The 27,941-nt window shown below is 42.8% G+C and overlaps 1 protein-coding gene across 9 annotated transcripts in view; it reads left to right on the plus strand.

The window, feature by feature from the left end:
- Positions 1-27,941, plus strand: part of nbeal1 (neurobeachin-like 1) — a 309,051-nt gene that overhangs the window by 199,773 nt on the left and 81,337 nt on the right. For 7 of the 9 annotated variants that reach the window (XM_041200542.1, XM_041200544.1, XM_041200543.1 and 4 more), the window contains 7 exons: positions 2,041-2,121; positions 8,996-9,079; positions 9,991-10,089; positions 11,514-12,094; positions 18,052-18,184; positions 19,452-19,571; positions 22,726-23,029. In XM_041200542.1, coding sequence (XP_041056476.1) covers positions 2,041-2,121; positions 8,996-9,079; positions 9,991-10,089; positions 11,514-12,094; positions 18,052-18,184; positions 19,452-19,571; positions 22,726-23,029 — 1,402 coding nt within the window. The remainder of the gene's footprint in view (positions 1-2,040; positions 2,122-8,995; positions 9,080-9,990; positions 10,090-11,513; positions 12,095-18,051; positions 18,185-19,451; positions 19,572-22,725; positions 23,030-27,941) is intronic. The other 2 variants (XM_041200547.1, XM_041200550.1) reach the window with 1 other exon arrangement.

The raw sequence follows: 27,941 nt of genomic DNA on the forward strand, positions 1-27,941 counted from the left end.
GCTTCAAAGCTGTATTTTGGATTGCCGTGCAATCCTGAAAGTTACGATGGGAGGTCATCTGCCCAGTTGCAGTACTTCCTGTTTTTAAGCACCAGGTAGAGACAGCACAGAGGCTGTCGTTTTTGTGAATTTAACTTCCCAGGTATGGTGGTATAAACAGGAGCTAGTGTGCAACAGAGAGCATTTCAAATTTGTAATGCCACAGTAGAGTATTGCCCTTGTAACCAGCCACTTTAATGCATGAACGGCATTCAAGGTACTCTGGTAATTGGGCAAACGTCTCCTGTCACAGCAGTTGAATTATGGGGAAATTGAGTAGAATATACTGCCATTATACCTGTTTTACTAGTGAGTGCCGAACAATGAATGGTCTGGTGAGCATTTTGCTTCAATAACATGATTATATACAAAGGTTTTGTAAGTTTTACACTTTATAGGATCTTGGAGAGTTACTGAAAAGTCCCTTACTTTGTAACTCTAGGTTGTGTGGACCATCCATGGTGTTCTGGTCAACCAGAAAATAGGGATATCTAGAATAAAAACAAAAATAGCTGGAAAAACTCAGCAGGTCTGACAGCATCTGCGGAGAGGGACACAGTTAACGTTTTGAGTCCGAATGACTCTTCATCAGAACTAAGGAAAAATAGAAAAGAGGTGAAATATAAGCTGGTTTAAGGGGTATTGGGGGGGTGGGGGTGGGGGTGGTGGGACAGGTAGAGCTGGATAGAAGGCCAGTGATAGGTGGAGATAGCCAAAAGATGTCATAGAAATCCACACCTGGGATGGAGAGGGCATCAATGCAAATGAACCAGTGGCAAACTATAAACAGTATCAAAACTAGCAAAGGGAAAAGGCTTCCTCCTTGTACTTGTCCTGTATATAATTACAGTTGTGATCTTTAACAAGACTGAGCAGTTGTATCAGGCTAAATTATCCAGACAAAATGACCTTTTAAGAAGCAGCATCATAATTCTTTTTGGTATTTTTCTGGCTTTATGAGCCTCTTCATCCGCCTCCCACACCAGCCCACAATGTTATGCACAGTTTCCTGGAGGGAGTGACCTGTTCCCAAACTGTGTTGCATAACTCTTCACTTGCAAAACCAGTCCAAATGCATCATCTGTTTTTATTTTCTCTCCGATCACTTCCCTGTGGAAAAGCTTCTCTGCTTACCTTTCTTCCCAGCCAAGACCTGTGTGAGAAGCTGCTGCTTTTCACCCACATGCTACCACATGGCAATGAGTTTATATATAAATTCTCATCTTTCCCCTGTGGGCAATGTTGGAACGCTAATTTTTGATCACCGGTGACCTTTAATACCTTATGGTGGCTTCAGTTCTTCATGTGAATGTCAGCAGCCTGTTCAGCCAACTGCACTCTGCTTTGTATGTGCACTTTACACCATAGCTCATTGGATAATAATTGAGAGTGGTGTTCCCAGTTATTGTGTTTTTTAGTCGCCAACGCTTCTCCACCCTGTATACCCCCAATAATCTGCTGTTCATACAGAGATTTTGTTACCTGAGACTTGGTGCCACATTACAAGCTGAAGTTACTTAGCCATTTAGGAATTTCCTTTAAAGAAAATAACCCACAGTTGGAGGAGAAGGCAGAGCAAGCTGTTTCCGAGGGCATATCCTGGAAATAGCCGTTGAGCCTGAATTGCCTAGAACATGGGGCACATGGCACTGGTGAATGCACATTGTTGGTAATTCAGTGCACATTGCTGGGTGCTGTCCCAAGAATGGTGTAATGTGTGAATTTCTGAATTCAGCCTACAGTCACAGTCATCATTTTTAATCAGCAGTGGCAGGATCATGTTTTAGTGTCAGGATCGGAAGAAAAGATTAAGAGAAAAGATAAAATGGTTTGACTTTTTCATTGCTGAATGCCTTTATTCAAGTTGGCTAAGTTTAGTTCAGTAAACTAATAGCAACTGCTTTAAGCTGGCTTAACCAAAGTTTTCCTTTCAATAACCATGCCCTGTATTAATCCTACTTGTTGCGCACCTTTCATGCTTGTGTTGTGTTCATTTAACAGCTGTTTGTAAGCTCTAGAGCAGCAGACAAGAGTGAGAAAGATCTTGCCAACAAATTACTGACAGAAATGAATGTGAACCAGGTATTAACTGAATTCTTGTTTCAGCTGTAAATCACCAGCATTGGGACAGCCATGCCAGTATGTACCTCAAGACAGCCGGCCAAACGACCAGCAAATAATCATGTGCCAGTAATCACTGGGGTGGAGCTATTAGTCAAGCTATTAGTCAAAGACTTGGTGACCATTAATAGCACAAACTGTGGACTGTGTCATACTCTCTCTGCTATCCCTATCCCACAGTGCATTTAACGGGACAGAGGAAAAACAGTTCCGATTGTAAAAGCTATGAATGATATATTTTCAGAATAGCCATCGGCCGTTTATTAGACAGCTAGTAAGTGTTGATTTGAGCCCTAGCCAGGCAAACACTGGGGGGTAGCAGGAACTCTCCACAGGTGGCCTGGCAACTCATTGTAGAATGTACATTGGCACTTTCCTCTTGAACACATGGATCCACTATCTTTGTGGCTGCTGAGTGAGATTGCAGATTAAAGTATGGCTGTATTTACGTTGTGACCTACCACTCAATTAGTACTGGGTCAGATTGTCCGAAAGCATTTAGCGTAAGACCTTAAAAGCCAGCAATAATAAGAAATATACATCCCATCGGTTTGGCCTAAATTCACACCTGGGCCTTAAGTGTAAAAAGACTCTGACTAACCTTGCCCAGCACTTCCAGTCCCCCAGTTAAAATATATTTTTTAAGCTTTTTTTTGCATCCGTTGCACCTCACATGGTTAGGATTACTTTGTTGTGATCTAGTATAAAATGGAGAGAGCAAACCAAGTCTAATTTTCTCCAGTTGTCCAGCTTAAATCTGAATTGAAACATAAATCTGCTGAGCTATCACTACCCCCTAAACTTGAACTATTTTTATGCAGTGCATTGTGTTACTGGGAAGAGGATGGAGATTCTCCCAAACATGTTTCCTGTGGTCTTTGGAAACAATGGCAGAGAGTAGACTGTCGCTTGCACCAAGGTTTGTTTGAGGGACGAGTCCAAAAATGGTGTTTCAAGCCAGTGCTTTAATGCACTGACTTCTCAATTGACAATTTAGTTGAACCAGTTAGTTATTGTGTATTAAAAGCAGAAAGCGCTGGAACTACTGGGGTCTGGCAACACCTGTGGAGAGAGAAACAGAATTAATGTTTCAGGTTGATGACCTTTCATCAGAGCTGGACGGTGTTAGAGAAGAACAGCTATTTAGCACAGAGGCAGGGAAAAAATGGCTGGCAGAGTGGAATGCACGAGTGGTCAAGTGGCAAAAAGGGTTATGGGGCAAAGGCAAAAGTGGGTGGCAATGAGACAGAGGAGGTGTGAGCAGTTATGGGGAATAGTTGAGTAGGCAAATCTGGCAAAGTGGAGAGAGTTACCGTGGCATGAGAAGAAAGGCAGGTAGTCCCAAGTGGTGTAGACCACTCGGTGCCTGAACCAATCGGCTGTTCCCCATTCCAGGTATAAGAGCTGATTGTGGAGGCACCTTGGTCATGGGCTCTGGTTCCCTACTGAACCACTTCTGGTTTCAATGCAGTCGAAGCCTGCTTGAGTAACAAAAGGATCATTAATCAAAGCTGGGTGCAGCTTGAGTTAGCCAAATGATGCTTTTAAAGCACACTTCAAAGGATCATTATACTTATAAAAAAGGAATGAGAACCATGAAGATCATTTGTTGCAATCTAACTCAAACTGGATGCCCTGAAATACCTGTTGATAGACATTCAGCTCCCTGTTTGCTACTGTTAAATAGGCCAAAATTTCCCAAAAATAGAAAAGAATTATTAACTAGATGTCTTGGAGCTCCTCCTGTTGTAAAATTTCCCAAACTTTTGTTCTGCATTAAGAGTATGAGCTATGTTGGTGCTTGTTTTTTATAAAGGAGTAATAAAGGTACAGTTTAGACTTTTTTGTTGGGGGTGAAAGAGGAGTGACTTGAGCAGATGAAAATACATTATCCAAGGAAATGGACTATAAATTATTTAAAACTGAAAAGTACAACAGTTTACATGCCTCCTAACTTCATAGAATAATACAGCACAGGAAGAGGACATTCGACCCATTGAAAGAACTATCCAGTTAGTCCCACTTTCCCCCCTTGATTCAGAGTTCTGCAGTTTTTTTTCCTTTTCAAATAAGTATGCAATTCCCTTCTGAAAGTTACCATCAAACCTGCTTCCACCACTCTTTCAGGCAGCACGTTCCAGATCGTCATAACCCTACAAGGGAAAAAAAAAAGTCTCCCCTTGCCCCTGGCTTTTTTTTTGCCAATTATTTAAAATGTGTCATCTGATTCCTGACCTGCAATGCCAGTGGAAGCAGTTTTGACCCTGTCTGTTCTATCAAGTTACCTCATAATGTTGAACAGCACTATCAGATCTCTCCATAACCTTCGCTGCTCTAAGGAAAATAATCCCAGTTTCTCCAGAAAACTGAAGCCCCTCGTCCCTGGTACCAATCTAGTAAAATCCCACTACATCCTCTCAAGGTCATGATGTCATTTCTAAAGGGTGGGGCCCCAAATTAAACAGGTACTCTAGCTGGGGACTAACCATTGCTTTATAAAGATTTAGCCTAATTTGCCAATCATAAATGTAGAACCTTAGTTGGCTGGTGGGCTTTATGTACAATGTATTTTCGTTATGCCGTGACTGTTATGTAGTCAAACGTGGCTGTCACTCTGTTGAGCAGCATTCCACATGACATGAATGGCCACTTAAACTTTTTATTTGTTGATATCAGTTGAGGTAGGAGGCTGGAAGCTGGTCTCTGGCTTGACTTTGAATAGTGCTGTGGATGTTTAACATCTGTCTAATCTGGCTGTTAGGACCTTTTTTTTCATGGAGCCCACTGTTTTGTGACATGAATCGAGGCCCAAAGGTGGCATCTGCAGACAGGCTTTCCTGTGTGTGGTTGTGAAAGTATTTCGACCTCCTGTGCATAATGATGTAGGAAAGGCATTTAGTAGAAGAATTGCTCTTCAATCTGGACCCGAGTGTTTAAGTACCAGTAGCAACGCTGCAACTTGGCACAGGCCCCCAGATATGTCTTGCAAGAGGATGACATCATGTCTCCTGCTGCCTGAGAATATGTGCTGGACATCAAAAGCAGGCATGAGTCATCTTTTCCCTACTCTCACTTAGTAGCAGTCAATCTCTTATAAATTCTCCTATCAAAAATGGCCCAGTACTATTTTCCCCTCAATGTATCTAAAAGCAGCTCCTTGTGGCAGTTTGCATGCCTGATTAGCGATTGATGTAGTTTTATTTCCATATTTAATCTCTTATCACTGCCTCCCTACTCCCCTTCTTCCCACACATGTCAAGAGAAAAAGGAAATAGTCTTCAGGCAAAAGAAAATCATGGTTCCTGGCTATCACTGCACCGAAATTGTCATTCCATATATTAGCCAATCAGTTTTTATGGTCGTTCTTTGTTAATGTAACAGACCTTGGACATCTACCAGAAGTTTGACTGGCAGAATTACTCAGCGCAGTGCGGCATGTTGTAAATTTGCTATCTATCCATACATGACACTGAAAGAAGAGAAAAGAGTTCAATTCATTTTATGTGCTGTACAAATGGGCCTTCATGCAGATTTTGGGAGCGTCCGTGGTCATTCTCGCAAATTCATAACTTGAAATAATGAGGAGTGTGGAGGAGAGAGTAAGATTTTCCTTCTACACTGTGTCACCTAAATTAACGATTGTGATTTTGTTACACAGAGGGCATCTGCCGTTGTTGTTTCATGCCTTTTGTTATCTTTAGGCTTTTCCAACACTCTCCTGGCTGGCCTCCCATTGCATAAACTGCTCATCCAAAACTCTCATGCCTATATCCTAACTCTCACCAATCACCCACCACCCTGGTGTTTGATGGCTTATATTGGCTCCCCTTCTGGCAGTGCCTAGATTTTTAAGTTCTTATCCTCATGTTTAAATTACTTTCATGCCTCATTCCTCACTGCCTCCCTTAGCTTCTCCAGCTCTACCAGCGTCCTCCCCAAACTCTGTACCTCTAACTTTGCTTTCTTTTGCATCAATTTCATGTTAGCGACTCCACCATCAGCATTTATGCTCTGTACTTAGAATTCCCTCCCTGAGCCCCCTACCTCTCTCCCCTCTGCAAAAGACCCACTTCAAAACCCACTACCTAGACAAACTTTTGGTTGTCCCACCTAATATCGCCCCCTTCTGTTCGATGTCCATTTGACTTTTCGTCTTGCGGGTCCACCACATTGAAGATGCTAGATAAATGCAAGTTGTTTTTGCTTTAATTAACCCCTTATCAAATTAAAAAAAACTAAAAACTTCAAGCCTTCTTACCAAAGCTTGACATGTAAAATGGGTATTTGATAGCACCAATTCAGTACATAACTATAGAAGAGGCAAAATCGTTGAGGTTGTTCTTGAAAATTAAATATACAAGTGCTGGCATGTGGCATTTGATACTGGCATGGCATTTCCAAACGCTGTTAATTTTTAAATCTTGTAGGGTTTGCCCTTTGATTTCTCTGCACTGTGGTGATGGGTGGGTATATTTGTGATCAGTGAGGCTGAATGTTGTTTGGTGCCCAGGCAGATGTGTATGATGTACTGCTGCTTGCTGTTGGTGTTACCGCATAGTACAGTGACCTGGTCTGGTGAGGAGGCGCAGCAACAACCTGAAGGTTACTGGGTGTTCTGCTGATCACTTAATTCTGAGGATTGCACAAACACTTAAGGTGCCAAAAGAAAGTAGTGACAGATTACTGCTTTCCTTATGATTACCAAATTCTGCAATGAGCTAGTCTCAGATTATCCAGTGAATCACTGAGCCATTCTGAACAGGGAAGTTTGGAATATCGTTGGTGGGCGATGCAGGATTCGCTGGTTGAAATCAGTGTGGCGGTTTGCCTTAGTACCCTGGGCTGGGAAAAAACGTAATTGGGCTTTGTTGTAAAACCTCATCAAATGAACAAAAGCCCAGTTGAGGTGATTGCAGAACCTCCCTTCACAGAAGCCCACATTGGACAATCCTGGATGACCACCAGACTGGGGGGGGGGGGTCCCAAGGCTGGTGACGCTGATATCACAGAATCATGCTCATGGCATGCAGTGTGAGTCTCTGCGAGACCATGCCATTTGAGCTTTCTTGCACGTTGTTGCTCAGACACGCTACTTCAGTATCCTAGGATATGAAGGGATTTTCCAGCCCCATCATGGTGGGGCCCACCATGGGAGATTCGGTGGCCCAGCCAAAATCGGGGCGAACCTGGTGGCAGGCGGGGCCGGAAAATCCCGCCCCAGGTGGTGACCGAAATCTTAAAGATCTCTTGAGGATCTCGAGAAGTAAATGATGAGCAGACTCCCATGTCACCCTGGTGATCTAAGAACAAGAGTAGGCCATCTGTCCCCTAGAGCCTGTTTTGCCATTCAGTTAGATCATGGCTGATCTGTATTTTAGTTCCATTTACCTGCCTTGATCCCCTGTTCATCAATTCCCTTGCCAAACAAAAATCAGCTTCATAAGTTGGGCTTCTGCTCCAGAAGGAATAACCCAGCCTTTTAACACCATCGTGCTCCCTTATAAAGTATATAAATTTTTCTTGGCAAGCCTATGTGTTGTAATTCAACTTAAGTTGGGTAAGTGTTTCTGCCGTCCTCAGAAATGTTTTACTTAATTTTGCATAGACTTTCACATTATCAATTGAAAGTGCAACTTTTCAGAACTAAATATTTTTCTGGATTAACGTTTCCCTGTTAACAGTGGCCTCTTGTAATTATGTGAGGGCATATCTATGACACTAACTCTAACTGCTGCACGCTGGAAGCAAAGCAATTGGAAACGAAAGAACTATCATTATCCCAGTGTAACTGTAAAGGTGCGTATTTTTCCTCACTGGCCTTCGTTACAAAGCTGACCATATGTGAATAATGGGAGCGGGTGTGGCATGCCGCATAATGTTCTTGCTACAGGAGATTTGTAGGCTTGTCTTGTATGGTTATGGGTATTGTCAAGACTTGTCATTCCTACTAGCTGTCTAAAAGTTCGTCATTTCTCCCCATTCAATTTATTATAGCGCAGGCCAATACACAATTCAAATGTGGCGATAAATCTCCCCACTTTCCAAAATGAAATAAGCACGATAATGTGAAACTGATGGTAGAGAAGAGATGTGAATTTAATGTTAAAGTTTTGCTTTCCAATCTGTCCAAGAGTGCACTGAAAGACTGTTTTGTGATCTTTTATTGGACTCCTCTTAAACGCATCCTTGCTAAAGATGAGTTTAAATGATTAATCGTATGATCTGACACAATATGGTCAGATATTCTATCTCTCTTTGGCTCTTCACCTTATGTAAGAGGGCTTTGCTTCAGGCAAGAGGATCTGGACTGACAGCAGCAGTAATGTCAATGCAGGACTATTAGTGCTGGAGGTTTTAATGTTTGCATGTTCATCAAAAATGGCATTGAATTTTCAGCCGGTACCATTCAATTCTGTGCTTTCACGCTGAAAAAAATGAACAGACCCAAGAATTAATGCACTGAATTGGTAAAGTTTGGATCTGATCAATCTGGATATTTTTTAAAAATACAAAAGCTCAAGGTGGGTGTTTTTTGTCACTAATGCCATCTAATTTGCAGTAACCCACTAACTGGCTCATTTGATCCCCCCTCCTAATACTAATGGTTACAAACAAAAATTTGCATTTGATGTTCTCACAGTATGACCACAATTGACATATTACACTTCTTGAAGTGTTGGTTAAATGCTAGTTGGAAGACTTGAATGCCAAGTCTTGATTTTTGATTCTAACCTTCATATTTCTATTTTGAGAAAACAGATCCGATGAATGAGCGTTCCCCTCCTCTGATCACTGTCTTGCTAGTTGCAGTTTAATAGTCTAATTGGTGTTCTAGGTGTTTCAGGGTCGCCTGGATAGCCTAGCTGTAGCGACGATCCAAGCTTTGACTGCAGTGATGCACAAATCCCCAGCTGCTAAGGTAAGCTTGGTTTATAGTTTTATCAAAGAGGAAAACACAACTAAATGTCAGATTTGAAGGACATGAATTTAGAAAAACATGCTTTTGCCCTCCTCCTCCCAAAACCGGTGCACTCAATTCTTCTCAGAATAACAGCACAGGGTTTGCTTACTGGTTGGCACTGGGAAGGTGAGTGGCAATCATAGAATGGTAAAGGACAGAAGGAGGCCATTCTGCTCATCATGCCTGTGTTGCCTCTTTGAAAGTTGTAGGATGGGAAAGTTAAGTCCTTGTTAGATCCAGCAGTCCCCGAGAGGCCAGACATTGAGATCTGTCTTAATCCCTGACCAAATGGAAGTAGACCCAAGAGGCTGGGGAGCATACTATTTCACACTGCAGTGCAATGGTGCCTGGCCTTCACACTTCTCGTGGAAGGATAGCCAGGATTGGGGAAATGATGCTGCAAGTTTGTAACCTGTTGCTCGATTATATAGAGCTTTGGACTCGAAGCTTCTGGGTCAAAATTCTAGAACACCTTCCCTAACAGTACCCACACTGAACCCAGCGCACACTAATCCCAACACACACACTCCGTCCCTAACAACCCTGTGAATGCACCTGCACTGCATGGACTACAGCGGTTCAAGAAGGCAGCTCATCACCACCTTCTTGAGGGCAATTAGGGATGGGCAATAAACGCTGGCCTAACCATTGGCACCCATGTCCTGTGAAAGAATATATTAAAAAAACTCTCATTGCACTGATTACTGCCACTCTTATTTCTGGGCTTTCTGCAGAGGGTGCCATACAGTGGGGGAGCTTTGATTTTTAAGTAGCGTAAAATAAATAGGAATTATTTTTTAATACCAGTTAAAAGTATTTCAATTACTTTGCATTGAGTTTTTCCATTTTATCTTAAATTCTGAAACCAGGAGGTGTTCAAAGAGCGTATTGGTTATACGCAGCTGTATGAGGTCCTGAAGACATTGGGCCAGCCATCACGAGACCTGTTGAAGGAGCTGATGAACATGGTGAGACTCAGCGCTCGAGTTTTGAAGACTTGGGGTGTTGCATGAGCTGATGCTAACTGAGCAAATTTCTTTCACAGGCGTTGTGTGTTACAATCTGACGATTTTATCAGTTAACTGCTGTATCCTCCATTTTATTGTAATGTGTGTTTTAGTGGAGATGCTCTCTTAAATGCTTTGTACTTCTGCCCACTTTTGCTGATGATTATATTTTTTTGCTGTGTTCGCAAGTGGATTCTGCTGAAACTCTACCTTTTTCTTCTCCCGTGGCTCTTCTGTGGATTTCTTGGCCTTTCTCTGCCACAGGTTCAAATCCCGCCACGGCAGCTGGTGGAATTTGAAATCAATTAATAAAATCTGGAATTGAAAGCTGGTCTCAGTAATGGTGCCATAAAACTATCATCGGTTGTTGTAAAAACCAATCTGGTTCACTGATATCCTTTAGAGAAGGTAATCTGCTATCCTTAACCTGGTCTGGCCTACATGTGACCCTTACTGCCCTAGCAAGCCACTCATTTCAAGGGAAATTAGGGATGTGCAACAAATGCTGGCCTTGCCCGCGACTCCCACATCCCACGAAAGAATAAAGAAAGAAGAAAACAGTTCTTCAATATGGAGGGTTATCATGCATCAGCTACGTGGGGAAAATAGCAATTGCTCTGTCATGGCAGAAGCCAGTGGAAAAATTAAGACCCAAATTACCATCACCACAAATGCAGTGACACACAGTACTCGTTATAAAAAGAAGATAGATAACTAGAAGCTCTTTCAACATCTCAATGTCAATGAGAGAGTTTAAATTGCCTGTTGTAAACTGCTTTGATTTTTGACTTAACACAAGAGCTCTTCTGGGATTAGTCACTCTGTTATTTTAAATAGTATTCGAAACTGTTGGTTGAAATGAAGCATCATCTCTGAGCAACGATTGAATATCTCAATTACCCCTTATATCAAAAGCCTAATCTGAATAATGTGGACTACTTTTACCAAGTAAGTACTTAGATCTCGGTGGGATTTCACCTTTAAGGATGACAATTGATTCTCAATGTCAATGGCTGATGATACATTCCCCAATGCCCTTTAGTTCTCATTTCTGTATGTAGTGTCTTAAAATAGCATCGCAGGGAGAAAGCCTCTTTCTGTTCAGTGCAACATCCTCTCCCGCTTTGCAACTGTGCACATGTTTAAGAGTTGTAAAGGAAACTCAGTAGTTCATGGCCTAATTTAGAACATAGGAAATTGGAGCAGGAGCAGGCCATTCAGCCCTCCAAGCCTGCTCAGCCATTCAGTAAGATCCTGGTTGATCATCTACCTCAACGCCACCATCCTGTACTATCCCCATATCCCTTAACACCCAAACAATTATTAATCCCTGCCTTGATTAAATTCAAACACTGACCATTTTGTGTATTATTTTCTGCTTGCAGGCTGTTGAAGGTGAACATACCTCTGTGGGTATGTTGGGGATCAGCAATGTCCAACCCCTTCTGCTACTCATCCAATGGCTTCCGGAGCTGGACTCCTTTGAGCTACAAGTCTTTGTTTCTGATTGGCTGAAGAGGATATGCTGCATCAACCGTCAAAGTCGCACGTTCTGCGTAAACGCCAACATTGTGAGCCGTATCCTTGTGACATTGAACTGTCACGCTAGACTACACCGTACATGTGCGGAGAACCTGATTGGACTGCTGGGGTCTTTGGGAAGCCAGTCATTGAGCTCAGGAGAGCTTTTGCAGTTGATGAGGTTATTGAGGACAGACAACCCTAAACAAGCCCATCCCTATGTCGTCCCTGTGACATGTGCAATACTGGGCATAGCCCGGAAACAGGGCTTAGATAATGCACTACAGTACTTTAACCTATCCCACAGCATGGCAGGAATCATGGTACCCACTCTTCAACGTTGGCCTGGCTATGCTTTTAGCTTCTTCGCATGGTTGTGTCTTGATCAGGGACAAGAGGCCAGTGGAATCTTGGGGAAAGGAAGCAAGAGGAAACAGCTGTACAGGTAGGACAAAAACAATTCCATTATAAAAACTGAGCTGTTTTTACTCTTGTGGTTGAACTGGCCCAAACTTACATTGTGCAGTAGCCCACTCCCTGGCCCCAAGACATTGCTTGCCATCCTATAGGAATGGGCAGCTCAGACACTGTGGCCCCATCATGCTTCTGTGACTAGGGTTGCCAACTCTCCTGGATTGTCCTGGAGCCTCCAAGAATTAGAGTAATTGTGACATAGTTGGTGATCATTTGGCCCATCGAGCCCATGACAGCTCTCTGTAGAGCGATTCAGTGAATCCTACCACCACCACCACTCCCATAGTTATTTCCCTCAAGTGCCCATCCAGTTTCACTTTGGAAATCATTCATCATCTCCACTTCCACCACCCTCGTAGGCAGAGTACCATCCTTCTGTAAAAAAAAAATTTCTTCCTCACATTCCCTCTGCATCTCCTGGCCAAAAGTTTAAACCTGTGTCTCCTCATCCTTGTACCATCAACTAATGGAAACTACATTTTTTTCATCCACCTTACCTGTCATAATCTTCTAAAGGGTAATTAGGGATGGGTAACAAATGCTGGCCTAGCCAGTGATGCCCACATCCCATAAGAATAAAAAAACATCCTGTACACCTTGATTAAATCGCCCCTCAATCTCCTTAGCTCCAAGGAGGACAACCCCAGCTGAAAGTTCATTTCTTGGACTCTGCTGCAAGCAACGTAGGTTGAAAGTTATAAGGGCATTCAAAAGAAAACTTGCTCTTTTTCCATTTTCTTTGAATGCTTTCGTTCATTAGTTATTAGAGATGGCGGAGTGGGAGAAAAGCTGTTTTTGATGATGAAACCTCCAGGAGTGCATCCAATCAGAGTTGGTAACCATGTGCATGCTATATTTACAGACACGCAGGAGTCACAGAGTATTGAGCCTGTGCCTGGTTTAACCTGGATTGAGTATTGCTTCTTGCATTGAATTCTGTTTAACTCTGTAGCAAACTTGGATTTTAGATGAGGGAGAAATGAGATGAACCTTGGGTTGTATGCAGTAGTTAGAATACTACAGTGCAACCTGTTGTGTTTAGTCAATTGCTGCAATATAACTATGTATCTTAATGTTCAGAAATTTCAGTAATTTCGCTGCTTTCTGGCACCCAAAGTTATTGTTCCTCCAACTGAAATACTACCATGCTTTTCCCCTAATCGGATATAGCGCACTACTCTAGCATCATGCTCCGTAGTCATTCAGTGTTTCATACGTCAATGAATGAGGCCGTTCAGCCCATTGCACTTGTGCTGGCTCTTTGAAAGAGCCATCCAACTAATCCCACTGCTTTTCTCCCCCGTAGTCCTGCAATTTTTTTTCCTTTTCCAATTCCCTTTTGAAAATTGCCACTGAAACTGTTCCTACCACCCTTTCAGACAGTTATTCTGAATCATCATAACCTGCTGTGTTTAAAAAAATATATATCCCCACCTCCAACCCCCTGCCTCCACCAGACTCTCAGGTAGTGCATTCCAGATCATAACCACCTGCTGCGTAAAAAAAGCTTCTCCCAGCTTCCCTAGTCTCTCCACATAACTGAAGTGTCTCATCCTCTCCAAGGACTTGACATCTCTCCTAAAGTGAAATTAATTGTCCCTTGTAGGTCCCTTGTAGAATTTATCAGTAATCAATTGCCAATTATTTGCCAGGGTGAATCTCTTTGCTAATATATATGCAGAATTAGTTTGTCACTATTTCAGCACAGTAATAGGTGGAAAATTGAATGAACCGCGTAAAGCCAACCGTATGGATTATTTTAAAATAAAACATACCTTTGAGCTGCAGTGTCCAGAAGAATGGATAGTCAAGAATAATGTTTTAATCCAGTTAGTGGTTCAGATTTATTGGTTCCACAGCAGGATCCTGAGTGTGATTACAAGCAAGTTCTCTTCATTTAGCAGGGAAAGGTTCATTAGAACCTTAACACAAGATTGTAGGATTGGTATTACCACACACACACACACACACCAACCCCCCCCCCCCCCAGTCATTCTCTTGTATATACAGTGGAATTTATTTTGGCGGTTTTATTGCACTTAAAGCTTGCTTGGAAAAGCAAGTGAACTTCATACAAAGCCAAGACTGAAGGAATAACAAAGGTGCTGCAGCTGCTTCAGGTTAAGCAAGCAAATGATGATCACTGGCAAATAATAGTTTCTAGTTCTAGCAGACTATATTGCACACTTCAGATCATTATTATAACCTAGTTAAATATTGCAGTAATAGTTTGACAGCTGATACATTTCCTGCACCTTTGGTACATGATCTGGATTAATGTGCAGCTTTGGGGCTGCTCTAGATTTTGATGATTTCTCATTTCAGAATAGTACAGCTGCTAGCACTAATTTTGAACTGCAATATAAACAGAAAATGCTGGGAATGCTAAGCAGATCAGTCAACATATGTGGAGAGAGAACCAGTGCTCTAACCCTTTGTGAGAACTAGAAAAGATTACAGACATAACCGGTTTGAAGTAAGTGCAGGGCTAGGTAAAGGACTGTGGTGACCAGAATTTCAAAAGTCAAAGCTCGGTGCACATTGAAGAGCCTTGGCAAGGCAGGACTCCAACGATTGGCATGTTGGGCAACCAGTGGTGGGATTCCAGTGAAGGGGCAGTTGAAGGTAGGAGGTCATGTGTTAATTCAGTTTTCTGTCTTTCCTTCCAAAGTGGATAACTTTACACTTCCCACAATATATTTCATTTGCCATGTTCTTGCCCACTCACTTAACCTGTCTTTATCCCTTTGCAGCCTCTTTGTGCCCTCTTCACAGCTTACTTTCTCACCTAGCTTTGTATAAGCTGGGAAACCTGGGTGCTCAGGGTTGCACTTGTGGATTGAATGAAGGTGCTCTTGCTGAGTGCCCACCTGATCTGCATTTGATCTCCCCACTGTAATTTTGAACCTGTTGGTTCTACAGAGTACTGTTCACGACAGCTCTTTTTTTTTACACAGCTTGGAGTTGAGCTTCCATTCACATTCATGGAGGGGGTAAGGGTGGGCTTGGGAAGGGCGTTTTCACTAGAAAGATATCTCCTCCCCTAAAGAAAGCTTGTCAGATATCACTGTTCCATCAAAATGTTAACCTTTCTCTTATTGGCCCTGAAAATTAAACCAGTGATCACGTTGCACCCATCATCAATTTGCATCTTGGTCAGCCCGCCTCCTGGATGTTTTGGTATAAGCTATTTAACCAGAGCTTATACTACGCTGGTGTATTCCCTCTCATTTGTTTCCATACTTTGTGGGCTATTTGTGTCTTTAAGTGAAGTTCAAATGAATTTATTAAATGGTGTTTAGTTTTAAAATAGCTGTTTGGAAGTGATACTTATGAGTATTGTGTTTGGGAGCAAAAAGAAACTTCAACCACAGACTTGAATCTGAATGCTTGTTCCATAAATACAGTACAAGTAATTTCCCCCCGTGCTGAAACTTGAGCTGGAACTGTGGATTTTATTTATAAGGATGGTGCAAAGCTCTTCCCATTGAGCAGTGAGACTGGAGGGCACTCTATAAAATGTATTTTTATGTCCAAGTAAAGAAATCATTTGTTTGTAGGGATTTAATGTATTCGGGGTGGAGGAGTCTGTTACTGAGCTAGGAATTGGTGTGTTCAGTATACAAATGATGTAAGGTACTGAGCAGGAATTTACTATACTCAGTAAATAGTACTTTGCTGGTGCCGAACTGGGAGGAAAAAAGCAGTTTCATATACAGAAGCTGAACTGAAAGTCAGTAATTCATTGAGGTGGTCTTACAGAGAAGGGAGGTCTTGTGGCACAGTGGGTAATGTCCCTGCCTCTGGGCCAGAAGCTCTAGGTTCAAGTCCCACTTCAGGACTTGATGACCACGGAAGTGCATTCTTAACGTAGCCAAACAGGCTGTTTGTCAGCCTGTGAGCGAATTCTGAAAGATGTCTGGCCACGTAAAACTGGAGGCAAAGGGCGCGCCAAAGCCACGACTCACTCCTCCAGAGCCGGTCTCCAGTTCCCTGTCAGCCGTATCCGCCGGCTGCTCCACATGGGTCACTATGCCGAGCGGGTCAGGGCTGGAGCCCCCGTCTACCTGACCGCTACCCTCGAGTACCTGATGGCCGAGATCCTCGAGCTGGCCGACAACGCGGCCCAGGACAACAAGACGACCCACATCACCCCCGCCACCTGCAGCTCGCCATCTGCAATGACGAGGAGCTCAACAAGCTGCTGGGAGGGGGCCTGCCCAACATCCAGACTATGCTGCTGCCCAAGGAAACCGGCCACCCCAGCAAGGTTTACGCCTGAAGGGGCGAAATCAGTAAATCCTTCCAGTGCACCTGTTGGCAGGCGGTAAGAGCAGGAGAATTCCCTGGTCAGCCATACTGCAGAAGGCAGTACTTTGCCAAGCCCATTCTAATGGAAGTCTACGGTCGCCAATGCCTCTTAGGAAGGAGGAGGGGGAGGAACCTACCGAAGTTTTCACGGTATTAAGGGGAACAGATGGGATAGAGAAAAACTATTTCTGGTTGGGGAATGAGAGCCAGACCTTTCAGGAGTGAAATTAGGAAACACTCCTTCACACAAAGGATGGTAGAAGTTTGGAATTCTGTTCCGCAAATGGCAGTTGATGTTAGGTCAATTGTTAATTTTAAAACTCAGATAGATTCTTGTTATCTAAAGGTATTAAGAGAAATGGGGTAAAGGGCTCTATATCGGGTTAGGTCACAGATCAGCCATGATCTCGCTGAATGGTGGAACAAGCTCGAACGATTAACTGACTGACCTCCTCTTCCTGAATGCATGTGTGAAATTTTGCAGCTGTGAAAAATGCCTAGCTGTACACGTTGGATTATTTGTGGCCATTCCAAAATTGTTGGTGTTGCATTTTGAACTGCAATGAAGTGTTGGGTGATGACAGCTCTCCTGATGGTGCTGGTAGTGAGACAAGTCTGAAGTTGCTAGTTAAGAGCACGTGTATAAAGCACATTGATAAAGCAATGGAATCTGTCTGTGATTTAATTTTTATGTGGGATATTGCTAGATAAGTTGAGTGTTACAAGTGTTGGCTCTGTAATTATTCTTCCTGTTGGATTCAGCGTACTGAGCTCTCCCACGACCAGGAGTTTACCATTATTGCTCAATATGTAGTCAAACAAATGTGAGATTTGAGGACGGAAGATACTACTATCACCTTCACGTGTGTGTCCTATCTTCCTCAAGGTAGATTAATAACTATTTTTTCGGATTAGACCAAATATAAATAATCAAGAAGTTAATTTGCATATGCTATGTGAATGAATACAGTTTTTAATTAATTTCGAACTTTTCTCCTTGTAACAGAAAAAGTAACAAAGTATGTAACTCCATCCCAGATTTGGACTAATGCCAGTTTCGAGACTAAGAAACCTCTGATATATAATCAAACTCATTGTTTCCACTCCAGATTTCGGCACTGACTTTTTTGACCCGGCTAGGCAAGATGTCAAAGACCTGATTCCTGACCCAGTGCTCCCTGCCCACTGATCCCTGGTATCCTGAACGTGGGCTCCTGGCAGCTGCCTCCCTCCTCTCCCCACCGCATTCCATTGGGCTCAAATGAGGGAATCCGTTCCAACATAAGAGCTCTGAACATTGCTGGAATATCTCACGCTGAAGTGACATATGAAAAGTACCTTTTCTTTCGCAGTTGGCATCTAATCTGCATTTCTGAGAGCTTGTGCATTGTGCAGATTTAGCCCTTGTGCCTTAATTTAACTCAATAGCAGCACCTTGAATTAAACTGTAATCCCTGAAAGATTTCTGACTGACTACAAGTGGCAAAAGTATACGACATCATATAAAATATTACAGCATGTATTTTTGGTTTTGTTGCAGGAATGAATGTGTGCACAGTGCAGTTTTTCCACTCTTAAGCCAGAGGTACAAAATGTCTTACCCTGCATGCTTTTTAGTTTTTTCACAGCCAGTGGGACAGGGTTTGAAGCTTTTCTGACCTCTTCTGGAGGGTTGGTCGTAGCAGTTTGCACAAAGAAGGAATACATGACTGTGATGCTCCCTGACCACTGCTTCTGTGATTCCCTCTGGGTAAGAGCAAGGACTGAAACACCTAATGTTGGTATATATTTTGTTGCACTGACCATTCATTTACTTCAACATGAGCTCAGCTGTTTTATGTTCTCCTCCTTCAGTTCCAGCAATTTTAAGATGAGATTCACATTCACTTTCAATTGCTACACTCACCTGTGTAGCATATTTTTTGATTGTGTCCTGTTTCCTTTCACAATCTCAGGGCACCCTTAAACACTTCACAGCCAATTAAGTATTTTTTCTTCGCTTGTAGAAAAAGCAGCTGCCAATCTGGGAATAGTGCAGCTCCACAAACAGCAATGTGGTAATCATCAGATAGTTTGTTATTTAGGAATGCTTATTGAGGGAGAAATGTTGGCCAGGTGGCTGGCGAGAACTCCACTGCTCTTCTTTGCCATGGGATCTGTTACATACACCTCTGAGGATTTGGACCTCTTGTTCAAAGGACTTGCGTATCAGCCTGAATCAATGTGCTTGTTTCTGGACTAGGGCTTGAACCCATGGCCTTCTGAGTATGAGGCCAGAGTGCTACTACTGAGTTACATTCATACGTGCATTCCCAATCTATGTCAGAAAATATTGTAGAGCAGCTGGGCAGGAGGTCACTTTGGCATCCAATCCTTTAGTGTCACCAACCAAGTGGATGAAGGAAGGCTGGCTTGGTGCCGTTCCAGCTGCAGTAGAATTGGAACCAAGAGTGCGATCAAAAATTAATATGAAACTCATTCCACCTACTTAGTAGCATGAACTCATCATCTGGACCTTTGGGCTGATGTTCAAAAATAGATTTACTTGTGTGTGATTGAAATGCTGCAACTTGGCAGCCCACCTCTCTATTGGAGGATTAAGATGGTTCAGAGGGTAAAGGCACAGATTCTAACCCTCCATTCTGTTGAATTCCTGATTGGAGCCATGCAAAGGTGAGGCTGTAGTAGTGTCTCCCATGTAGTGTTAGAAAAATTGTTTGGGTGGGAAGGGATTTTATAAGATTGCAATCATTTGCCTCATTAAGGTGGTCAATGAAGGTGTTGTTCTGAGGGTCTGGGAACAGGCTTGCCATTCAACCACCTTGATACAAAAGCATGCAACCTAAAATATAAAAAATTGCTTCATGTGTACCCTTAATTGTTGGGTAAATGCCCTTTTTTAAAACTAACAAGTTTTTTGAATGTGTGCTAAGATGTTAACAGAACCCTTTTTGAGTGCTACAAAGGACCACAGTATTTGAATTGTTCAACTGAGCTGTTATTGTTTCTATCAACAGCATAGTATAGCTGTGGTACATGTCCCAGCAAAGCGTCCCTTTGGTCAGAGTCTGGTGTACATCTATGTCAATGGTCAGCAGAAGCTCTCCGCACCCCTCAAATTCCCCACTATGAATGAGGTAAGGTTTTATAAAGGAATATGTGGTCATGTTTTCCTTGTCTTTTTCAGCCGTGGTGAGCTTATATTTCAAGAGGTAGGTCTAGGGAGTTTTCAGTAAAACATAGAAATTGGAGGGAATGTCTTGGTCACTGCAGAGGGTGTACAACGGAATGGGATGTGCAAGTTGCACAGTAGGGAAGCGTATGGCAGGTGTAATGGAGGGTTTACAGCGGAACACCCAATTTCAGCAATAAATGAATGACTGAAGCCTGTGACAAGTGAAGGAAATATTTTACAGGTGTGAGGGTACTTCACTTTTATTTGATGTGAATTATAACCACCATGGTAAACCATTTACCTCTTCCACTGGTTATGCCAGCCACTGTTTCCAGAGGTTACTGGTCACCAGCTTGAATTTCTGATAAATGACATCAGGCATTTATGTTCACCAAACACCTGAATCTAAATGTTATGCGTAGGCACATTTTAGAATTTTTTTCATAGGTAGAAAGACAAGACTGGCATTTCTATGGCATCTTTCATGACCTCAGGAGGTCCCAAACAGCTAATCAAGTCCTTCTAATGTCTGGTTGTTGTTATAGTGTAGGAAATGCAACTGTTAATTTTGCTCACAGCAAGTTCCCACAAACAGCAGCGTCATAATCAGATAATCTGTTTCAGTGAAGTAGATTGAGGGGTAAATGTTAGACATGGAACTGAAGAGAATTCCTGCTGCCCTTTGAAGTAGGGGGATAAAATCTATTATGTCCAGCCGAGTGGGCACACTGGAGCTCTGTTTAATGTCTCATCCAAAAGGACAGCACCTCCAGTTGTGCAGCACTCCATCAGTGTTCCATTGGAGTGTCACCCTAGATAGAAAGCGCAAAGTTCAAGACCATCATTAGTTGAGTGGCTGGCCACTGCTTCTGGAACTTGTACATTGTACATTTTGTGTCTGGAAAATGAGTTTGAATAAAGCTTCCACATCCTTCCAGACTCCACATTGAGTACTGTTTTTATTCGTACTATATGTTTGCTGTTGCAAGTACTCATTTCCATCTGGTTTATGTGATAACTTCAAGTTTTGTGCTTTAAATGATTTGTATCCTCTATAAAAACTGAAAATGGTGGAAATATTCAACAGGACTGGCAGAATCTATGGAGAGAGGAACAGAGTTAACATTACAGAGAAGTAATAGGTTTTTAAGCAAAGGAAAGAGGGAGGGTGGGAAGAAGAACAAAATGGAAGGTCTGTGACAGGGTGGAGGGGGGAGAAAGATTAAATTATAAAAGGGTTCATGGTGCAAGGCCAAAAGGGAGTGATAATGGGACAAGTAAATAAACAAAAGATGTGTATAGGAGGAAATATGAATGTCAGTATGAATGCTACCTGAAAGCAAAGGAAAGGAAATAATAAAGAAATGAGTTTATAAGAACAAACCAACAAAGGGGCACAAAAATTGGGGGTGAGGTTATGATCTAAAATTGTGGAACTCATTGTTGAGTCTGGAAGGCTGTAAGCTGTCAAGTCAAAGGAAGAGCTGCTGTCCCTAGCGTTTGTGTTGAGCCTCATTGGAACACTGTAGCAGGTCAAGGACAGAGAGGTCAGAGTGGGAACCAGGTAGAGAATTAAAATGACGGGCGACAGGAAGCTCAGGATCGTACTTGTGGCTTGAATGAAAGCGTTCCGCAAAGTGACCACCCAGCCTGCATTTGATCTCCCCGATGTAGAGGAGATCACATTGTGAGCAGAAAATGCAGTATACTAAATTGGAAGAAGTACAAATAAATTGCTGTTTCACTGGAAGGAGTGTTTGGGGCCTTGAAAGATGAGAAGGGAGAAGATAAATGGGGCAGGTTTTGCAACTCCTGTGCTTGCATAGAAAGGTGCCAAAGGAAAGGATGGGGGTGACTGAAGAGTGGACCAGGGTGTCACGGTGGGATTGATTGCTTTAGAATGCTGAAAGGGGAGGGCAGGGGAAGATATATTTTGTGGTAGCATCACACTGGAGGTAGTGGAAAAGGTGGAAGATGATCCATTGAAAGTAGAATGGGGTGGAAGGTAGGGGCAAGAGGAACGCTAACATAATTCTAGGATGGACAGGAAAGGGTAAGAGCAGAAGTCCGTGAATTGGAACAGACACAGTCAAGGGCCCTGTCAACCACGGTGTGAGAGAATCCTTGGTTGATGAAAATCAGAAGTTTCTTAGAGCAGCACATTCTAGAGTCAACCAGAGAGCATGCTGCTCTGGACCTGGTAGTGTGCAATGAGGCAGGTTCAATTAATGGCCTTATAATAAAGGAGCCTCTAGGTAGCAGTGATCATAACATGATTAAATTTCACAATCAGTTCGAGGGAGAGAAGGGCGAGAAGTGTAGTTCTAAGACTGGTACCTTAAACATAAATAAAAGCAATTGCAAGGGTATGAAGACAGAGTTGACAAAAGTGAACTGGGAAAATAGGTTAAATGGTAGGACAGTAGAGAAACAGTGGCAGACATTTAAGGAAGCATTCCATAACTCTCAGCAAAGATATATTCCATTGGGAAAGAAAAACTCTAGGAGAAGGATGCACCACTTGTGACTAACTAAGAAAGTTAAAGGTAGTATCATATTGAAAGAAAAAGTGCACAATACTGCAAAGATTACTGGTAGGTTAGAAGACTGGACAGATTTTAGAAATCAGCAAAGAATGAGTCAAGGATTATGGGGCAGACAGGAAAGTGGAGTTGAGGCCACAGTCAGATCAACCATGATCTTATTGAATAGTGGAGCAGGCTTGAGGGGCCGAATAGCCTAATCCTGCTCCTAATTCTTGCTTTCTTGTGCGTGTGTAGAAGTTTGCATCATCTGAAAGGATGCAATGGAGGTGGAGAAACTAGGAGAATGGAATAGAGTCCTTTCAAGATGCGGGGTGCGAGGAAGTGTTGTCCAGGTAGCTGTGAGAGTCAATGGGCTTAAAGTGAATGTTGGTGATAGCCTATCCACAGAAATGGAGACAGAGAAGTCATGAAAGAGAAAGGAAGAGTCAAAGACAGAGAATGATGGCAAGAGAAGGGTGGAAATTGGAAGCAAAGTTGATGAAATTTTCCAGTTCAGGGCAAGAACTTTTGTATTTCTATCTGATGTTTTGTTTGCACTGAAACCTGTTAAATGTTTCCTCCCTACCTCAGCCTTTTACCTCATGTTGTATTGGATCGGCTGGTCAGAGGACCACTACCCCACCGCCCTCACAAATCCCAGATCCTCCCTTCTCATTGTCCATCTCCTCTGGACGTGCATCTCTGAGTGCAATTCTTTCCTCAACAACCTGGAGTGGACTCCCAGGAAAACCGGAATCGGTGACAAAGCTCATTTCAGCAGGAACTCAGGATAGTGAGTGGGGTTCCCCGACTTCACTGGAGGGTCAGCTGGGTTCTGTTCTAGTCTTCCATGATGCACTACAATCCTCTCAAGTGAAGGCTCTATATCTTTCAGGTGAGCAGCAGCTTCCCAACTAATGATTGAATGTAGACACCCACAGTTAACTTGTTATGTTGGCCACAGCATTGCATGTATCTGAGTTATATTTTACAAAGAAATTGATTTTACAATTTTTCAGATATCTCATCATAGAACCTTGAACACAGGAGGAGGCCATTTGGCTCATGGTGCCTGTGCCATCTCTTTGAAAGAGCTTTCAGATCAGTCACACTCCCTTGCTCTTTGCCCAGAGCTGTGTAAATATTTACATCTTAAGTATATGTCCAGTACTCTTTTGAAAGTTATCAGTGAATCTGCTCCCCCCACAGAGCTGTCATGAAGCTATTAATGTATATAATGTTATTGGAAATTGTTTTTTTTAAAGTAGGGCATTAATCTGTGGGCGTGTCTTACTTGGATTAAAGCCAGCTAGTCTGGGTGCTTTGGTGTATACTAGTTTTGAAATGTAAGAGAGGTAGAGTGCATTTGCATTTTGTTGAATACAGCATTCAAAAAGGGGAGTGAAATCTGACACCTAGCTAGCAGAGACCAAGCAATATGCTTATATTACAAATAAAATTGATGCAATGAAAGGGACTTTATTGTTAGAAGAGGTGAAGTTCAAAGGGGCTGGTGATACAATGAGAATTTCCGTTCAATGGGATGTGCTGGGTATAACCGATAACAGTTTTGTGTGTGCAGGGCAGAGGCAATGTAAGATCTAAGCCTGTAAGCCTACCACTGTGTCTGCAAAGGAACCAAAGTGAAAGGGACCTCATTTTGAACTTATAAGGTGAAAATGCTTTACCTGATGTCTGCTTAAAGTCTATAGGTTGCTGTTGCCTTAGTGGAGATTAGTTTGAGAATTTAAGTTATGATTTATGTACAGGCCTCTGAACATTAGTCAGGATGTTGGGCACAAGATACACCAGGAGGTGGAAAAGGTGTGTAAGAAAGGCAAGGTTACAGTGATCATGGGGGATTTCAATTTGCAGGTAGACTGGGAAAATCAGGTTGGTAGTGGATCCCAAGAAAAAGAATTTCTACGAGATGGCTTTTTGGAGCAGCTTGTGGTGGAGCCCACTAGAGAACAGGCAATTCTAGATTTAGTGAGAAAAACAAAAAACTGAGGATGCTAGAAATCCAAAACAAAAACAGAATTACCTGGAAAAACTCAGCAGGTCTGGCAGCATCGGCGGAGAAGAAAAGAGTTGACGTTTCGAGTCCTCTTGACCCTTCAACAGAACTAGATTTAGTGATGTGTAATGAGGCAGATTTGATAAGGGAGCTTAAGGTGAAGGAACCCTTAGGAGGAAGTAATCATAATACGATAGAATTTACCCTGCAATTTGAGAGGAAAAAGCTGGAATCAGATGTAATGGTATTACAGTTGAATAAAGGCAACTACAGAGACATGAGGGAGGAGCTGGCCAGAACTGACTGGGAGATGAGCCTAGCAGGAAAGACAGTGGAACAGCAATGGCAGGAGTTTCTGAGAATAATTTGGGAGACACAGCAAAAATTCATCCCTAGGAAGAAGAAGCATACTAAAGGGAGGACGAGGCAACCATGGCTGACAAGGGAAGTCAGGGACAGCATAAAAGCTAAAGAGAAAGCATACAATGTGGCGAAGAGCAGTGGGAAACCAGGGGATTGGGAAGCCTACAAAGACCAACAGAGGACAACTAAAAAAGAAATAAGGAGGGAGAAGATTAAATATGAGGGTAAACTAGCCAGTAATATAGAAGAAGATTGCAAGAGTTTTTTTAGATATATAAAGAGTAAGAGAGAGGCAAAAGTGGATATTGGGCAGCTGGAAAATTACACTGGAGAAGCAGTAGTGGGGAACAAAGAAATGGCGGAGGAACTGAATAGTATTTTGCATCAGTCTTCACGGTGGAAGACACAAGTAATATCCCCAAAGTTCAAGAGAGTCGGAGGGCAGAGGTGAGTATGGTGGCCATTGGCAAGGAGGAGGTGCTAGGAAAACTGAAAGGGCTGATGGTGGATAAATCACCTGGACCAGATGGATTACACCCCAGAGTTCTGAAGGAGATAGCTGAAGAGATAGTGGAGGCGTTAGTGGTGATCTTTCAGGAATCACTGGAGTCAGGGAGGGTCCCAGAGGACTGGAAAATCGCTAATGTAACCCTCCTGTTTAAGAAGGGACTGAGGCAAAAGATGGGAAATTACACGCCAATTAGCCTGACCTCGGTTGTTGGTAAGATTTTAGAGTCCATTATTAAGGATGAGATTTCAGAATACTTGGAAGTGCATGGTAAAATATGGCAAAATCAGCATGGTTTCATCAAGGGGATGTCATGCCTGACAAATCTGTTAGAATTCTTTGAGGAGGTAACGAGCAGGTTAGACAAAGGAGAGCCAACGGATGTTATCTACTTGGACTTCCAGAAGGTCTTTGACAAGGTGCCGCACAGGAGGCTGCTCAATAAGATAAGAGCCCATGGTGTTAGAGGCAAGATACTAGCATGGATAGAAGATTGGCTGTCTGGAGAGTGAGGATAAGGATTGCGGCTGGTGACTAGTGGAGTTCCGCATGGGTCAGTGTTGGGACCACAACTTTTCACTTTATACATTAATGATCTAGGTGAAGGAACTGAGAGCATTCTGGCTAAGTTTGCAGATGATACAAAGATAATTGCAGGGATAGATAGTATTGAGGAGGCAGGGAGGCTGCAGAAGGACTTAGACATGTTAGCAGAATGGGCAAAGAAGTGGCAGATGGAATACAGTGTGGGGAAGTGTGAAGTCACGCACTTTGGTAGGACGAATAGAGGCATAGATTATTTCCTAAATGGGGAGAGAATTCAGAAATCTGGAGTGCAAAGGGATTTGGGAGTCCTCGTCCAGGATTCTCTTAAGGTTAACTTGCAGGTTGAGTCGGTAGTTAGGAAGGCAAATGCAATGTTGACATTTATTTCAAGAGGACTAGAATATAAAAGCAGGGATGTGCTGCTAGGGCTTTATAAGGCTTTGGTCAGACCATATTTAGAATATTGTGAGCAATTTTGAGCCCCATATCTCAGGAAGGATGTGCTGGCCCTGGAGAGGGTCCTGAGGACGTTCACGAGAATGATCCCAGGAATGAAAAGCTTAACATATGAGGAACGTTTGAGGACTCTGGGTCTATACTTGATGGAGTTTAGAAGGATGAGGGGGGATCTGATTGAAACTTGCAGAATATTGAAAGACCTGGATAGAGTGGACATGGGGAAGATGTTTCCATTAGTAAGAGAGACTAGGACCTGAGGGCACAGCATCAGAGTAAAGGGAAGACCTTTTATGACAGAGATGAGGAGAAACTTCTTTAGCCAGTGAGTGGTGAGTCGATGGAATTCATTGCCACAGAAGGCTATGGAGGCCAGATCATTGAGTGTATTTAAGACCGAGATAAATAGGTTCTTGATTGGTAAGGGGATCAAAGGTTACGGGGAGAGGGCGGGAGAATGGGTTTGAGAAACTTATCAGCCATGATTGAATGGTGGAGCAGACTCGATGGGCTGAATGGCCTAATTTCTGCTCCAATGTCTTATGGTCTTATGATAGTAATTTGTAGCCATGTGATAACATTTAACTTGTGTAAATGAATAAATGTCTCATGTAGCTTGATATAAAAACCTCTCGAGAACTGGTGGTCTGATTTCTGAATTAAGAGCTGCATCTAAAACATACAACTTAAAAATATAGGCTATGACAGTTGTTTAAAGTTTCTTAACGGGATTTTTAAATAACTCTGCTTTACCAACTGCTATGTCATAACAAGAGCGTTCCATGTTATAACTATTTACTGCATAAAAACTTTCTTCTCACCACCCTGGTTCTTTTGCCACTTACCTTAAATCAGTTTCCACTGTCCTCTGCATTCCGTCTCAAAAATCGCAAGGCGCACAACACCCTAAATGACCCATCTCCCACCTATCTTGGAGTGCTTGACCCCTGCCTAACTTACCATCATCAACTCTGAAAGACTGCCAAAGAGACCAAGACACGAGTGAACATGATCCATAAACAGGCCAGCACAAGCTGCTGTGCAAAAACCACCATCCTCTTCACTTCTGCCATGGCTCTGGTCTTCTCAACAGCTGAGAACTGTGCACCAGAATGGGCCTCAAGTCATCGCATCAAACTCATTGACACGCAACTTCAGTCCGTAATGAGGATAATCTCTGGAACTCAGATCAACTCCAGTTCAGTCGTTACCAGTCCTCTCAAATATCACCCCCCCTCCATTCGACAGGATGCAGCCACAGGCAGAAAAGTGGCACCTCACAACCTCGCCTGGCTGTGTCTGCACAAACCCTGACCAAACCATAGAGCACATAATGCCACCTTGTCCCGGACTCAAGTTTGAGGGCGACATCCTGAAGTTATGCTTGCTCACCAGCAGCGCATTGGACTTGGTTAGGGAACTTGACTTAAAACGGTGACAACAGCTTCTGCTCCCATAGCCATGTGGAAGTATAAGTGTCCACTGCTTACCAACACTGGTGCTTTTTATGTACTCTGTCAAAATCCCGTTTAGTTGGAACACCTCTATTAAATCTTTCCTTAAACTGCTCTAAGGGGAACAATCCCAGCTTCTCCAGCCTCTCCTTATGACTCAAATCCCTCATCCCTGGTGCCTTTCTGGTAAATTTCCTCAGCACCCCTTCCATGGCCTTGACATCCTGAAGTGTTGAATGCTGGAATTAGATGCAGTACTCCAGCTGAGGCCTAACCGGTGTTTTATAGATAACTTTGCTTTTTATACTATGCCTCTATTTCTACAGCCTAGAATCCTACATGCCATTTTCACAGTATTAGTTTAAGCAGCTGACATGCTAAGTTGTGCAAAATATAGTGAAACGATCCTGATTTTTAGGAGCAGCAATGCAGCAGCTTTAAACTGCTCCAGGTATAAAGTGTT

The sequence above is a fragment of the Carcharodon carcharias genome, chromosome 12 (genome assembly GCF_017639515.1).
Source record: "Carcharodon carcharias isolate sCarCar2 chromosome 12, sCarCar2.pri, whole genome shotgun sequence".
Classification (NCBI taxonomy): domain Eukaryota; kingdom Metazoa; phylum Chordata; class Chondrichthyes; order Lamniformes; family Lamnidae; genus Carcharodon; species Carcharodon carcharias.